This window comes from Pangasianodon hypophthalmus, chromosome 30 (genome assembly GCF_027358585.1).
Source record: "Pangasianodon hypophthalmus isolate fPanHyp1 chromosome 30, fPanHyp1.pri, whole genome shotgun sequence".
Lineage (NCBI taxonomy): Eukaryota > Metazoa > Chordata > Actinopteri > Siluriformes > Pangasiidae > Pangasianodon > Pangasianodon hypophthalmus.
In genome coordinates this window covers 12,068,234-12,084,625 of record NC_069739.1, presented here as the reverse complement: position 1 = coordinate 12,084,625, position 16,392 = coordinate 12,068,234, and the positions used below count along the sequence as shown (strand labels likewise).

Genomic DNA, 16,392 nt, shown 5'->3' with positions numbered 1-16,392 from the left:
TCCCTAAATAACATCTGTTGCCTACAATACAAGACTTGACATACATTATTGGCATTTATGCCTGGTTCAGTACACTAGACCAAGGAAAAGCCTACCACTGTGGCTTTATTGCCAAAGGATCCAGACATCTTACTGCATTTATAACTCCATGGGGATGCGGCAACGGAGGCGTGGTTGAGCACCATTTGTGAATGAAGGGTTGAGAGGAACTCTCTGTCTTTACAAATGTAGAATGAGCTGAACTGCCAGAAAGCAGAACCGTGTGTGGTATCTGTCACTTAATGAAGCGCTGAAAAGTGTCAGGAAAGAAAGAGAAAAAAATCAAAGAGAAATGCAAGTTTGCAATGCACTCTCCAAAGCCTGCCTCCTGTGTCCTCATTTCTTGACACACCTACCAAGGGTTCTACAGGAGACTGTTTGGCCTTTCAAATTCTCCTGCAGTAGTCTAATGGAGCATGGAAGAGATGCTGGAATCCCTGAGGGACGAATATCGTATCCCATAACTGAATGGTGTCCTTTGTTATGCAAAGATCCTCACTGATCATGTGAAAGGAGTTCACAAAGTTCTCCAAGTCCTCCAGCGTCATGGTGTGAAGCTGAGGCCGGAAAAGATTGATCTCTTCTGATAGGGAATCAGGCTACTACTGTTCCTTCATTCAGGAATTTACAAGAAGAAGAAAGGCCCAAAACTACCTTCCAAAATGCCTGTAAACGGGAGTCAGGAACATCAGGAAGCATATCCTGATGCCCTTTTCCCTCACACTACACACAGATGCATCAGACCAGGGCCCCAGAGCCATTCTCAACCAGCACCAAGATGACAAGCAAAGAGTAGACTAGAGTTCTTTGTGTTTAGGTGGGCTGTGTGTGGGCTGTGAAAAATTTAGGGATTACTTATACTGTGCTCAGCATTTCACCATACATGGACAACAACCCAATGAATGAGCATACTGGCATGTAATCAGAGAAACAGAAGCACTATGTTTGAGAACAAAACGTCTTGTAGAAACAAACAGTGGTACGAGGTGATTAAATCACGCCATTGCCCCACTTAGCTTCCATAGATTTATTATTGCACTTAGTAGTCAGAATGAGAACTGCAACACGTACTAATAGAAATCCATATGAGCCGGATTTTTCCTGCCTCATACTTGCTCTATGAATATTTCTAGTGGAAGAGGAGTGGCTAGGACAGTTAATGCCAAGGTTGCCAGATTGTTTAAAATACTAGTTTAAAATACTCCACTTCCACCAAGATCTTGTTTTATAACAAATAATCTGAACTAAATGCAATAAATGTCGAAAATGGCAAAGTATAAGTGCAGACAGTGTGTCTATAATGTACAGAACCATTTCTATTCTAAGATATCTTGCAAATATTGGGAGAGGGAAAGGGGGATTATGGAGTGGATAATGTCGCAGATCAGAAATAAGTGTGAAATACTTGTAGTACCAATGACTCTATAAATGGGTGGACATCATAGCAGAGATTCAAAAGTGAAGCTAAAATGTCTCTGAGGCCCTCTAGTTGCTGGCTGCAGTACCACTTTAACCAAGGACATTACCATGTTAGTGAATGTGAAAAGACCCAGACTTACATTATTAAGAGGTTTGGCTAGAAATGACAGTTGAGCCTCATGAACGCGTGCAAACTTTCCAACTCGCACCTGACTCTCTTACTGGGATTACAGCCCAGAGAACCTTATTTAACATCTTTACAACTTTCCAGTGTTGACAGCTTTGACAATTCTGTAGCAAAGCCATGTCGTGTTCTTTGCAGTTTTTCCAGTACATTGCCCATTTTGATGTCTAAGCTAGCTCACTATACTGTTATTATAACTAGCAAACCAACATGAGTGAACAAACCAAGGTAGCTAACACTGGCTAAAGTTCATAACAAATTATTGACTGTATGATCATATGATATGATCATAGTATGATCAGTGTAGCTTGGTAAGGTTAGCCAGTCTCTCCTAACGAGTGGAGCGTACCATTCAGATGGGGAGCTTAATGCAGGTATCAGAGCTGGATGAAAATCATGGAGAGCAGCGATTTTCCCTCAGAAATAGGTTGTGTAAAAGTGTGTATAAGTGTGTCTACTTATAAAACATTTTTTTCTTTCTTACTATGTGTAACCTAAGTGACTAAAAACCAAAGGAATATTCCTTGCACTGACTGCAGTCTAGTGGAAGGTGAACTTCTAATACATGTTCAAAGATGGGAGGTGAGTTTGAAACAATACTTTGAAACAATACATAAGGAATAAAATGCTGTAGCTGTGATTGTTGTCATGAGCTGCTCGAATCGAAAACTCCAACCTTACATTCAAAAGTATTTACTAATCTAAAAATCCTGATTATTCGAAAATAATATACAATAATGCAACCATTTGCGGTTTTACTTGCTAGACAGTGATGTTGATAGTGACAGTTAGATAATGTTAGTTATAGATGTGTAGATTAGATTGACCTGCACTTGACATTGCTTTAAAAATATCAGTTATATTTCTGCATTTTGCAGCATCTGATGGTCCGGTGTCCAATCTGAACCTGCCTGGCGTTCCTCTGCTTAGTCTACATACAGTATATTTACTACGATTAGGTCAGTAACTGGTGCTTGTGACAAAAATCACACATGCTGAAGAAAATGATATTTCTGAAATATGTTTCTCTTACTTTCATATCTCTGAAAATACCATAGTATTATTTCTGTATACTGCCACTGTATACAATTATACAAGAGTTATGCTGAACAGATCTACAGGGAGTCCCAAAGGTCTAAAGTCTATACACGGGGGAAATTACACTTTTTTTTTTTCAAGCAAAATTTCTTCCAAAATTTTTCATACTTAGTTTTTATTTTATATATATAAAACCTTTAAGAAAGTCTTTGACAAAAGAAGGCTTATAGTGTACCAGGAAAAGATACAGCACAAAAATCATTTTCAGGAATGCAATCGAAGTGCAACTACCTGCGTAACAGCAGATGTGTGAACACCAGTTCATCATGACTGAGAGAGACGAGAGACACGGCAATCATGTAGAGGAGGATTTGTAAATAAAGTTACATTTTGTTAAAAAGTGTTCCTCTCCCTTATGTATGGAGACTTCTGAGACATACTGCATTATAAAAATTCATTAAAGCTCCCAGTTCTGGCAAATCTCAGCTATGTCTCAGCTTTAAGGGGGAGAACAGCTGGCATGGGCTGGAAAGTGAACATATTCACTAGTTTGCTCTGCAGCTGTGTGAACTGTGCTTTACATTACTGCACACACAAAAGCCTACTCTGCAAAAAAAGTGTCCAAAGGAGCATAAAAAACAGCTTTATTACCGCCTCACGTGCCATTTCTATTAAATTCATTGTATAACTGAAAAAAAAAAAAACCCAAAAACGTTTATGTGGAAAACATGAGTCATGAGCTTGTATGCCAAACAGCAGGCGTTTACGCATGCGCAGACTGCTACCTGAGCCGACCTACATTTGCTCTGAAGCGCTTATATGTATGCAGATGAGCTGATAATGCGAATAGTGAGTATCTGACTGTAAACCGTCTCTTCTGTATTCTGTCTCCCTGCTTCAGTCTGCACAGGCAGGGAGCCCAGCCTCAGCCCCAGCCCCAGGCTCTGCATGGCTCTCTCCAGGGCCTGCCTGGCGTTTTGCCTTCAGACCTGCGTGCTGAGTAAAGAAGCATTCTCTGGGTTTGGAGGAACACTTACCAAATCTATGAACGTCAGAAACTTCCAGCTACCGCCGTATGTCTGATGCGCGGGCATGTCTATGGCTTTGTAATTGCAGATGATGGAGAAATACGACAGGAGGATAGCTACTCTTAGGATTTGGGAAGGAATGAGCGCCATGTTTATTTCCCGTTGTGGTGGACGCGCCGAGGCTGCTGTTACCTACCGCTGGTGTGTGGGTGAGGAAGGAAGGAAGGAAGGAAGGGATGCTGGATGAGGCAGCGTGAGGAGGAGGGAGGCTGTTGCTATAGTAACAGCGGGAGCTGCCACGCTGGGCTGTCGCGTTACGTAAGCGCGCGATATTTGCCGAGATTTGATGCGTTTTCTAATGACGTCAAGAATAAACTCGGGGAAGCGTTCATTTTGTAGGACTAAGCTCCCAGATCTGCATATACACAGCACTGATGACACAAAACATTATTGCATGTGTACATCACACCCCTAAACACTGATGTTTTGGTCTAAACAAGGTTCTACTTATCATTTCTTATCTAGCCAGTTTTAAAGCAAAGTCTGTTTTCCTCCCCAATTTCATCATCTGCCAAATTCCCATCCACCCGCCAGCTCTCTCCTATCTTACAGCAGCTAACAGCCGGAGAGGCTGAAGGCTAACGATTTGTGTTTTGGGAATTTATAACAAACACACGCATCACTCTATAAGGCGCACCTGTGATCTTAAACACAGGGGTCGAGATCAAGGCCCGCCTGTCCTGGCTGACACGAGTGGAACGTGTTGTGCATCTGAGATGCTTTTCTGATTACCACGGTTATAAAAAGTGGTTATTGAATTGCTTACTTCCTGTCAGCTCATTGACCATTCTCCTCTGACCTCTCAAATCAACAAGGTGTTTCTCTCCTCAGAACCGCTGCTCGCTGGATTTTTTTTGTGTTTTGTTTTCGCACCATTTTACGCAGACTGTTGTGTGAAAATCCCAGGAGATCAGCAGCTTCTCTCATACACATCAGCTCGTCTGGCACCAACTAGTCACAGAGATCACACGTCTTCTTCATTCTGAGGTTTGATGTGAACATTAACTGAACCTCTTGACCTGTATCTGCATGCTTTTCTGCATTGCGCTGCTGCCATGTGATTGGCTGATATTTCTTAAAGAATATGTTGGAAAAAGAAAAGTTGATTGATAGATTAGCAGAGATAATCCTGAGCAAGGTTTTTTTTTCTCTTAAATCTCTTTCTTATCATTATATGTTTTCAGGAATCAGCCTTTAATAACCTAAGAGTGCATACAGTTGAATAATTTCTGTTAGCCATTCCTGTTCTTAAAAACATCCTATTATACTTTCAGAACCTAGTTTATTAGTGTTAATCATTAGAATAGATAAAATTACTTAAAAAAAATACCCTTAATGCATGTCCCTTCAAAAATGCTGATGTGGCTCAGGCAGAATAAAGCAATAATCTGGGAGATCATGTGTGTTTCCATGGGTAAGGGGTTTACAACACTCTTACCCATGATAAAAATCACTGTAACATACACTCTCGAGTGGCTTATTGCTTTTATAAAATGGTTCAATAAATAACTGAATTTATTATTATTAATATTTGCAATAAACCACTCTTCCTGCATGCAGTGTAGTCTGATAACAGTAAGATTTGGTTGTTAAGCACATTAACAAGAAAAGATTAAGGCATTCCATGGACCAATGGCTTACACTCTAATATTTTCAAGCATGTTTTATATTCGTTCTCAGCAATTATTCGTGTAGTGTGAGCTTTTCTACGACAAGTAGCAAGAACAGCACTGAGAAACAGCCAATGAGAGTTAAAAAGGAAATCAAGTTTATCTGCAGTCATGCGCAGCAGATCCCTGAATCCAGTCTGCCATCCATCTATTTGTATGGGAAGGAGAGGGCAAAATGTAAGCTCAGTAATATTGCTTCTGTAGGATATTAGGAATTAGGAATGGCAAAACACAAACAAACACAACATGATTCCTGGCAACACAGAGTATAAAACCTACAGCTACATTTCTTTTCTGTATATACCTTCAGTTCTCTATGCAGACCAGAGGGTCCTCTCTGCCTGATCCACAATCCACAGTGCAACGTCCACAAAACAACAGCTCACAAGTAATAAAAGTCATGAACTGTGAGCAGGGCATCAATTCTAACATTTTGGAAATTGTGCATTGTCTGCTAGTTTAACAGTTTTATTGGTTTAATACAGAGTTATTGTGATGAGGTCACAGCCCTGATCTAAAAGCATCCTATCTCCACATTCCTTTTGTGCAATTCAAGAATTGATGCCTCCTTAAAGACGGCAGACTTTAATTGATTTTCGGGTCAAAGGCTGAAGAACCCACAGGGTTCATAACAAGAAACTGTCCTAGCAGTTTAGTAAGTTCCAGGCTTAAAAGTTTTAAATGACTTGCTTACTTCCCTCCATACTCATGGTGAAATGCCCTTGCGAGCTAAAACATGCAAGTCCTATACACTGGCATGTCGCAGCCTATGAATAGCCTGGCAAGCCTTATTAAGTACCTAGGCTTTTTTTGTCTTTTTTTTTTATTATAATTTTTATTAATTAATGCCAACTGAGTTTTACCGGATTATGTAACTGGTCTATGATGAATCAGAATACAGTCTCAGACTGACACAGAATACACAATGTTTTGATGCATTTTTTCCCTTCTTATTCAGTTGCTTATGTTTTTATATCATGGTGATTATGTAGTGTGTTAATGGAATTCATATAAAAAGCCAACATTGTGTCTGAAATCACTCCACCATTCACTCGTTCATTATTTATTATCTATATAGAGCACTATAGAGTGCAGCAATAAAGGAGTCACCAAACAAATTACTAAGCAAACTGAAACCACAAAAAAAGCAACTGTCTGTGATACACATACTCACATAACTACCCACTGGCTTTAGTGGTCATTAAACATATTTTATTCTTATTTAAATATGAAGCCAAGTTTCAGGCGGAGAAAAATTGGTGATGAATTGTGGCACTTCGTGCGATAGTGCACATGGGTTGTATCCTGGATTAACAGTGCAATATCAATAATAATATAGTGCTCTATACTGGGACCATCATTAGTAGACTAAGAATTCAGACATTACTACAAATGTAATTTAAATTAGCCTCATCTTTAAGGTCAAAAAGATATATATATATATATATATAGCGAGTGCGTGTGCCCTCTGGTGACTGAACTCCAATTACAGCACACATCATAAGCCAGTATAGTGGAACTGCAACTCTACACAAGAAGATCATGAGGAGTATAACGAGTAGTCACAAATAATTACGGTAAATGAGCTATAATCCATCACCTAGTTATACCATCCAGCCTCAAGGCTGTGCGCTCTGTCGCCCATTTTCCTCCTGCGCGCAAATGACTGCTAATGACCTGTCAAACTATTCAGGTTTGCCAATAACATCGCCCTAATGGGAACCATATCTAACAATGATGAGTCTTTTTACAGACAAGAGCTGGCACATCATGCACAACATGCACATGTAATTATTGTTTACTGTGCATATTATATGTCCTGTTCCATTTCCATCTTATGTAACTGTTTTATCCTTGTTAGGGTCATGGTGGTTCCCGAGCCTATTCTGGAAATACAGCCTGGGTGGGTCACACACACACACACACACACACACACACAGTTAGTCACACCAAGGGGCAATTAATTGTACAAATTCACTTGCTGATGTGTTTTTTCCAGAGGTGGTTTATTATATTACTACTGTATACTCTGTGTAATGCTCCTACATGTTCAACCATATTGTAAATCATAAGTTTTTTCTCAATAATAACTCAATACTGATATTTAGCTTTTATATCAAAAGTGTAAGTGTGATCACACTGCCACGTTGGTGTTCTTAAATCTGATTCTCACTGTAATAATATACTTTGGCAGGTAACAGCATCTGGAGCCTCAACCAATATAGCTAATTATACATATGGCTTATTTCTGACTGATAATGTGCATGATCATTTTTTCCTGTTGTTTGGATGATGATAATAATGCATGAAGTGTTGCTGCCTTTTTCATTATCTTATCAAGCAATAAACAACATTTAAACAAAATCAAAGATTTATTTGAACTGCTACTCCTACAGGTCTTTACTACATGGTTCATTCGCCACAGAAATCACAAGCATACACACACACGCTCACATACACACACAGAGAGAGAGAGAGAGAGAGAGAGAGCAGGATATAGGGAAAGCATTGACTGAGGCATGTGTCCATTACTAAGGCTTTTGATAGAAAGGTGAGAAAAGCAGGCCTGGCTGAGGACAGATGTGCAAACAGAATGCATTCACTGGTAGAAAGATGGTGACAAGGAAGTGAGTCTCCTCTCCATGGAGCCGTCTATCAAAAAGAAGGCCATGACAGCAAAGAGCTGGGCAAACAAACATGAGAATAGTGAACTTTTGTCAGTGAGTAAAATAAAAATAAAACTCCTCTCAATACACAAGCCTTAATTCCTTTTACAGTTTAAATGATTCCTGAAACTAGAAGCCCAGCTGTAATTATAGTTTAAGAAGTGTTTTTATATTTCAATTTTTCTAGACATGTACCAGATAATAAAAAAGTAAAAATTAGATTTTTTTTTTTTCTGTGGAAACATGCAGAGCATGAACAGCCTGTATACGTATAGACAACAGCACTTAGAATCAGAGTTATGGGCAAGATATCATATAGTACATACAAATATAAGATTATTCAGCCTGTTTACAGATGACTTTACTCATTTCAAGCTTTAGATTTTCTATTTTATTTTCTATTTTTTCTAGAAATAAATGCTTAAAATTGGAAAGGAGTATCTGCCAAAAGAACAAGACTACATGAAATTAGTAAAACCTTCTATTTGGTTTATTGTAATCTTATAATACTAAATACTAAATACATTTGACTATATTCAAGATATTTTCACTTGCTATGATGTCATTTTTTGCAGTGTTCAGTTGGGATCCATGATCATCACAATAGATTTGCTCATGAGTAAGCATCTGCCAACTCAAGCAGTTTTTTTAGGGGATACAATGGTACGATGCTATGAAAACATATGTATTTGGGTTTAGTTGCAAGCATAATTACAAATAAAAATGTCCCAGGCAGAGGACCGATAGATGCCGAAGAACATCGCAGACACATCTGGACCCTGAAGGTTGCGGAGTTCAGCGACCTGTTCATCTTCACACAGCAGCTTAAGGACTCCTGTCAATGGCGGCTGTTGGCTGAGGAGGACCAGAGGGCCTCCTCGATGTAGTGGTGCTGGAGCACTTTGTTACTCGACTCCTGGCAGGAAGCCATCCAGCTGGTGGAGGATCACCTAGCAGCATTGACTGGTCTTTTTGTTCTGTCTCTCTCTCTCCCCCCTTGATGGTCAAATAATCCAGACAGAAATCACACTCACCTACCCTTACTTTTCACTAATTAAGGACAAATTATATCAAGTGATGCAGGACACTCAAACAAAAGAAAAGACCACTCAGTTGGTGTGGCAGAGATGCAGGGAAATGCTTTTCCATGCAGGTCATCATAATCCTATGGCAGGTGTGTTGCATGCTGTGAATGTGAGCTGGTGAATTCACTGGCCACCCCAAAAAGCACCATTGCACCCCTTATCCTTTGAAAGAATTGCCATGGACCTTGTCAGTCCATTAGAGAGGAGAGTACATGGGTTTTGCTATGTATTAGTTCTGCTGGATTATACAATGCGATAACTGGAAGCAGTGACTTTGCAACGTCTCAGCACGCTGTGTTGCGGAGGCACACTTCTGCGTATATCTCCAGAGTTGGAATCCCGAAAGAGATTCTGACTGACCAAGGCACTATGTTCATGTCACGAACACTATGCAAGCTACATGAATTATTAGGGATTAAATCAGTTTGCATGGGTGTTCACCACCCCAAACAGATAGACTGGTCAAGCAATTTAAACAGACTTTAAAAGCATGATTCATAAGTTTGTTCATGATGAAGCTCAGAATTGGGATAAGTTGCTATAAATAAAACTCCACACCTTGGGCTAACTAACACAAGAGAATGTGTTTCAGGCCCAAGAGCGTCAGTCCTGACAAGATGACAGGGGAACTACAATAATTTACATCAGGAAATTGAGTGCTCGTATTATTACCCACATTGAGGTCTAAATTACTCATGAAGTGGCAAGGGTCTTTTGAGGTCATGAGTGAACTGATAGAAATGATGCACTGTAAATATACCAGCTCACTCTATTGAAACCATGGAGAGAGGTGGTTCATGTGGCTTTGGTGACAGTAGTTCCCGAGAGGGAGGAGCTGGGACTGGAGATATACCTAAAACACTCGTCTCACTCCAGTCTCCAGTGAAGCTCACTTCTCTCTGTCCCAGAGAGCACAGGTTGCCAGGTTGCAAGGGGAATATCCAGACATGTTTTTGCCTCTACTCGCTCACACAAAACTCCTAGAACACCACATTTAGACTCTCCCGGGCATGGCTGTACACAGCTGGCCCTATCGTTTACCTGAGCACAAAAAAAAGTTTTTTTTTACATTTCAGTAAAAAATGTTTACTTTTTAGAAGCATCCTCAAGGCTATGCTTGATACAGAAGTAATCATGGAGTCCTGCAGTGATTGGAGCAGCCCCATTGTTTGATACCGACAGGTTGGTCTGCGGTGTCTCACTTTGGTGCGTACCCAACTGCCCACATTGATGAACTATATGATTGGTTAGGCACACTTTTATTCAACATTGAAATTACACAGATATTCTTGACTCCAATATTCCTGAGAAAAAAACAGCTTTTTACACTAATTTGTCAGCCTTCTATTTGGTTTGTTTGGAGCCCCAGCCATGTTTCAACATTTTATGGCAGCAGTATTTAGAACATTTGACAGCCGTGCTAAATTCCTTGAGATGGGCAGGACTCAGAGCAAAACAAAAGACATGTGCAATTGGAAGGGTGGAATTATGGTACTGGAGCTTGGTACCAGTGGATGGGGCTGTGTGGACAGCCATTTTGCCAGATAAAAGCATTCTCCTGACTTCTCTCTCCTTTATGTTCTGCTGACTGACTCACTGGACAGAGGGCTGGTGTGAAGTACAGCGTGAGAGAGAAAGAGTGCCTGGCCAACAAGTGTGCGGTCATCACCTGCCCCTTAACCGTCTGTTCCGATCACGCCCCACTCCAATGGCCCCACTGCAGGAAGAATGCCGATCACTTCCTAGTGCGGGTGACTTGTTGGTATCTGGCACTTCAGCCTTTCAAGTTTGCCAGAGAGATGTGGAACTTAGTGGAACTTGAAAAGCCACGTGGATTTTGGTTTAGCTTGATTTTTGTTAAGCGGAAGAGAAGCTCGTGAAAAAACAAATTGAAATATTGAAGAGTCCTCCTTCTCACACTGACACGCACACACACACACACACACGCACACACACAGGCACCAGGTTTTACATGCAGATTAACAATGCCATGTGTTTGGATGGGGTACTACTTTGACATACCATTTGACCGTCACTATGTTCTGTGAGCCTTCAGTTTTTCCTTTTTCTGAGACCGACATTTTAATGTTGTTTGGTAAGGACGTGTGTAATTTCGAATATCATTGGTCACACCAGGTTATGTGGGCTGGAGAGAGCTGGGTTTTTCGTCTTATAGGGATGTTGATGACTCTGGCCTTGGCACAGGGAACTATATGTGAGTAAAGGTTGTGTCTGACAGATTAGATTAACAGTTTCCTTCCTGTTTCCATCTGCCAAATTACATCTACTAACCCAACTACATTTTTTTCCAAGTCATTGTGTTTAAAAACTGGTTGACGTAGTGAGAAAATGTGACCACACTGTACTAAGGATGTCAGAAAATAAAGAAAATAACAAAGGCATCTTGCTCAAGGCTGATAAGCTGCCTCAGAGAGATTTCTGCATGGCGCCCGGAGCTCATGTTGAAACAAGTAAGTACATTTTTCAGTAGCTAAAGTGATTCACGACTCTAAACCTACATGACAAGATTGTATGACAAGTATTTAAAAATCAAGATTGAATACAATATGAATATGAAGTTTGTAAACATGACAAATAGCCTAGGTGACAGTCGAAACAAAACAATGTAGGATTTCCTCAGATCAGATTATATGTTGCATGGTCACTGTCCAGCCACAAGAGGTAATTGCTTCAAGATGTTCTGCACTTTTAGGGAAACACAAGGAAAAAGATGGGGAGCCAAACATGACAATTATAGTCCCTTTACAAATTTTCCAATGGTACATTAAAGATTCATAGCATTTTTTCATAGCATTTTTTCTCAGTAATTTTGTCAGGCAATGCACATGGTGGCTGACATCACACTGGGCTAGGCTAATAAAGAGTTCTCTTTTATCGCTCCGTTGAAAGGTTACTGGTGCAGATAGTGTCCTGTTACCAGGTGTCTATACTTTCACTATATACTCTGAGATATGAGCTGTGCTTTATGACCAAATAGAGAAGATGAAACATGAAGGCACCTCTCTGGGTGAGGTTTTACAGTCATGGGCCATTAGCAGCCTACCTTATAATCCAGTCAAGATTGACCTTTGTCAGGTGAAACCTGTTCTTATGTAATTTTCTGGCAGCAAAGCAAGAGGAGCTGGGATTCCAGAGAATGACGTGGCACTGAGTGTGTAGTTTAACAAGAAGAAGCCGAGGGCTCTACAATAACGTATTATTGAGGGAAGAAAAAAAAAACATAAAAACTGGGTGTGGAATGAAAGGAGGGATTTTAATTCCAGTGAGTAATTTGACAGCTTCTGCTGCTCAGGCTTTATAATGTCTGTACTGGAAACTCAGACACATCCTAAGGCTGTGTGTGTGTGTGTGTGTGTGTGTGTGTGTGTGTGTGTAGGGGTTAAAGTGGAATTTGAAAGGTGGTGGAACAGAGATCAGGGAGGAGCTTGCAGTTTCAGTTGGATCTCACACATGAGTTTGGACACAATGGGTCTCCTTTATTAAGCTGGATAGGAACGGATTTATGAGTAAATCATTCGTATGAGTATTAACACAAGAAATTTGGCTTTCATGAAAATCAATTTCAGAAAAACATTTGTATCCTACTCGTACTCATGAGTGTGTGTAAATTTACACATAAGAAGGCTAACTAATATAAACATAGACTTGATAGACTTCAAATCATATAATTCACAATCGATTACTGCACTTTTATATCTGGAATATACTTTGGAGGTTAAATTATTTTTTATTTATTTTTATTGCTTTTCCAGCGTTTAGCAGAAGCCCTTATCCAGAGTGACTTATAGACGAGGTTTGGAGTCTCGATCAGAAACGCTAGTTCACGACTTTTATATATTTTATAAAACTGGTTTGCTAGTTTTATATAATTGGCATTAATTTCACATATCACTACAAGTTAGATAAGATGAACATGGGCAGTTATATCACTTGCACTTTTTAAAAAATCAACTTGATCTGAAATGATTTTGAGAATACATCTCGAAAATATGATTGGCTCTTACTTTCGTCCTGTGAAACACGATTGGACCTTATTGTTTCTGTGACGCGAGTTTGATTCCTACCATCATGCCACAGGTAAAACCTGAAAACTCACATTTTTACCCTCTCCAAGTTACTGGGGTGCTCACTTTAACCCCTGTGTGTGTGTGTGTGTGTGTGAGAGAGAGAGAGAGAGAGAGAGAGAGGGAGGGAGAGAGAGAGTGGATGTGTGTTTCATAGCACTGTTAAATGTCTTCTCAGAGAGTGAAGAGACGTCAGGAAGTGAGCTTCAGTGTCTATAAAGGGGTTGTAGGAGAACCATTTCTTAGCGCTGGGCTTGTCATTGACATCTTGCCAGAAATTAATTCCAGATGCAGCTCTGCAGAAATGCTCCTATTAAAGACAGATCACATTGGTTAACAGGAAATTCAGCCAAAATACCGTACAGTATGTGCGATATGTAATTATTTACTTCATGCACATCAGCATGTGAACATTTTTTATTTTTTAAAAATGTACATTCTAAGCCAAGGATGACACATATAGGTCCCATGATAGTGTGTCACACCTCTCAAGATTCTTGTAATAGTGATCACACTTTTGCAAAACAAAATAGCACAATCAGGGATGTGATAATAGCTATCATCACTGTCAGCATTTAAAAAAAAAAAAAAATGATATAACTGAAGATTAATTGTTTAGCTCGGTGGGAATTATCATAACGTGTCCTTGAGAAAATGACTCCATGTTGCATGCAGACACACCAGCAACCGCATTCTGCACTATGTGTTAGGGAAAGAAGATAAGCGACTTAATAGACACCGCTGAAACATGCCCTCTGGGTCAAAAGCAGAGATTTCCTTCTTGTGCACTCTCAAGGGACAGAGCAGTCGACTGTGAAATTGTCTCCATGCCCAGCTCTCATGCTTACATTGATTTACCTGGGTGTGCTCGATTATTGTTCTAGCAACTCAGCTGTGTGATCCCTTTGGTGATGCCCTTGCCTAACAAAGAGAGAGAGAGAGAGAGAGAGAGAGAGAGAGAGAGAGAGAGAGAGGGAGGGAGAGTAGGAGGGATTCCAGGTCATAGATAACATTAGTGGTAACACAAGGCACTCTGGCCTAGGTCATAGTCCACTTAACACAATACACAGCCAACCCAATGTGAGGCAAACACACACACACACACACACACACACACAAGCTTTCACTGAGACATTTGAGCAAAGGCTGTATGCCCTGCACCATGTGTGCCCTCTCAGAATCTGGCTTTTAGAAGTGTTTATTTTAATAAATCAGCAGAACACCTCCCTCCAGCTAAGCAAATGTTTGCATCTTTCCTTTTCTATCATGCAGTTGAGCATTTAAGCAAACTACATTATTGAATTATGAATGAAATTGAATAAAATCCTTCACACACATAACGCCAGTTATTCTGATCTGGAGCTAGCAAAGACGTGTTTGAAGAAACTCATACTGTAGGATTGCAACGAAATGATCACAAGGGCCATAAAACATCAGGAAGACAGCTGGGCCACATTCCCACCCATGTAAATAAGAAATGTTTTTTTAAAGAACAAACTAGCGATCATCGAGGACATTGAATATGGGGCAACAAATGTAAAAAGATGAAAACTCTTTTCTATCTGACTTTCTTTCTTTCTTTTTTTTCACATTTGAGACATTTAGGTAGTGATTCCTATCAACTAACAGCTTTATGTTCCAGTGTAAATATTAAATACAGTGCCATGAAGAAGTACTTGCTCCCTCCTGATTTTCTCTAGTTTGCGTATTTGTCACACTACATGATTTCAGATCCTCCTCCAAAATATAATATGAGACAAGGAGAACATGAGGAACCACCAAACACACGTTTGTCAGTTCATTTATCAAAGGAAACAGTTTATGCAACACCTATATCACCCATATGAAAAAGCAGTTCTCCTCTGAACTTAATAACTAGCTGTGCCACCTTTAGCTGCAACCAAATATCTCCAGTATCTGGAGATCAGGCTTTCACATCGCTGTGGAGGAATTTTGGCCCACACTTCTTTTCAGAATTGTTTGAATTCAGAAACTCCGGAGGGCTTTTCAGCATGAACCGCCTGTTTAATGTCCTGCAATAGCATCTCAATGGGATTCATTTTGTTTTGGAGACATTCAGGGGTGAACTCGCTCTTCTGCTTCAGATCGTGGTCTTGCTGCATAACCCTACTGCGCTTGAGCTTCCGATCATGGACTGATGCCCAGACATTGTTCTTCAGGGTTTTTCATGATTCCATCAATTGTGGCAAGTCACCCACAAGCAGCAAAGCATCCCCACACCATCACACCACCACCACCATGTTTCACATGTTCTTATTGTGGAATGCTTTGTTAGTTTTAGGCCAGATGTAGCATGTCTTCCAAAAAGTTCCACTTTTAACTCATCAGTCCACAGAACATTAAAAGGCTTGGGGGTCATCAAGGTGTTTTTTTTTTTTTTTTGGCAAATGTGAGATGAGCTCTTATGTTCCTTTTGGTTTGCAGTGTTTTTTGCCTTCCAACTCTCCCATGCATTCCATATTTGCCCAGTCTCTTTCTAATGGTGGACTCATGAATGCTACCCTTATCTGAGGCAATACAAGCCTGAAGTTCCTTAGATGTTTGTCTGGATTGTTTTGTGACTCCCTGGATGAGTCGTGGATGTGCTCTTGAAGGAATTTTGGTAGGACGGCCACTTCTGGGAAGATTCAACACTGATCCAAGTTTTCTCCATATAGAGATAATGGCTCTGACTGTGGTTCGCTGGAGTCCCAGAGCCTTAGAACTGGCAAACAAAGGGAAAATTTAAATGCAGACAGCCTAGGCCTATGTGCAATGTACATAATCATTTCTGTTTTAAGATATATTGCAAAGATCGATTCAAGAGGAAGTAGGTACACAGCGCATTAGCAGTAGCTAAGCTGGCTTCCTGACTTGCCAGCACTACAGGCTACCTGCTTTTAAATTTACCTACATCTGTATTTCTATATGTCTGTAATTCTAGAGCAGGGAATAATTTCAGGATTGATGGGTTGTAGTGATGGCACAGTGGTCCCATACGAGCATCCTCAATCATCATCCTGTAGTCTATCTTATATATCTTAATAGGCTGAATTTATCGAGCTTTGTTTGCCATAGCATATGGTTGCAGAATTTTATTTAATTCCAATTATTTGGA

At 40.1% G+C, this 16,392-nt stretch overlaps 1 protein-coding gene across 4 annotated transcripts in view; it reads right to left on the bottom strand.

Annotated features, from left to right (window-relative positions):
• Positions 1 to 4,001, bottom strand: part of aig1 (androgen-induced 1 (H. sapiens)) — a 37,710-nt gene extending 33,709 nt beyond the window's left edge. For 3 of the 4 annotated variants that reach the window (XM_026917437.3, XM_053231820.1, XM_053231821.1), the window contains exon 1: positions 3,718 to 3,940. In XM_026917437.3, coding sequence (XP_026773238.1) covers positions 3,718 to 3,858 — 141 coding nt within the window. In that variant the 5' untranslated portion in view covers positions 3,859 to 3,940. Of the gene's footprint in view, positions 1 to 3,717 lie in introns of all 4 variants that reach the window. The other variant, XM_034301824.2, reaches the window with a different exon arrangement.
• Between the last annotated feature and the right edge of the window lie 12,391 nt (positions 4,002 to 16,392).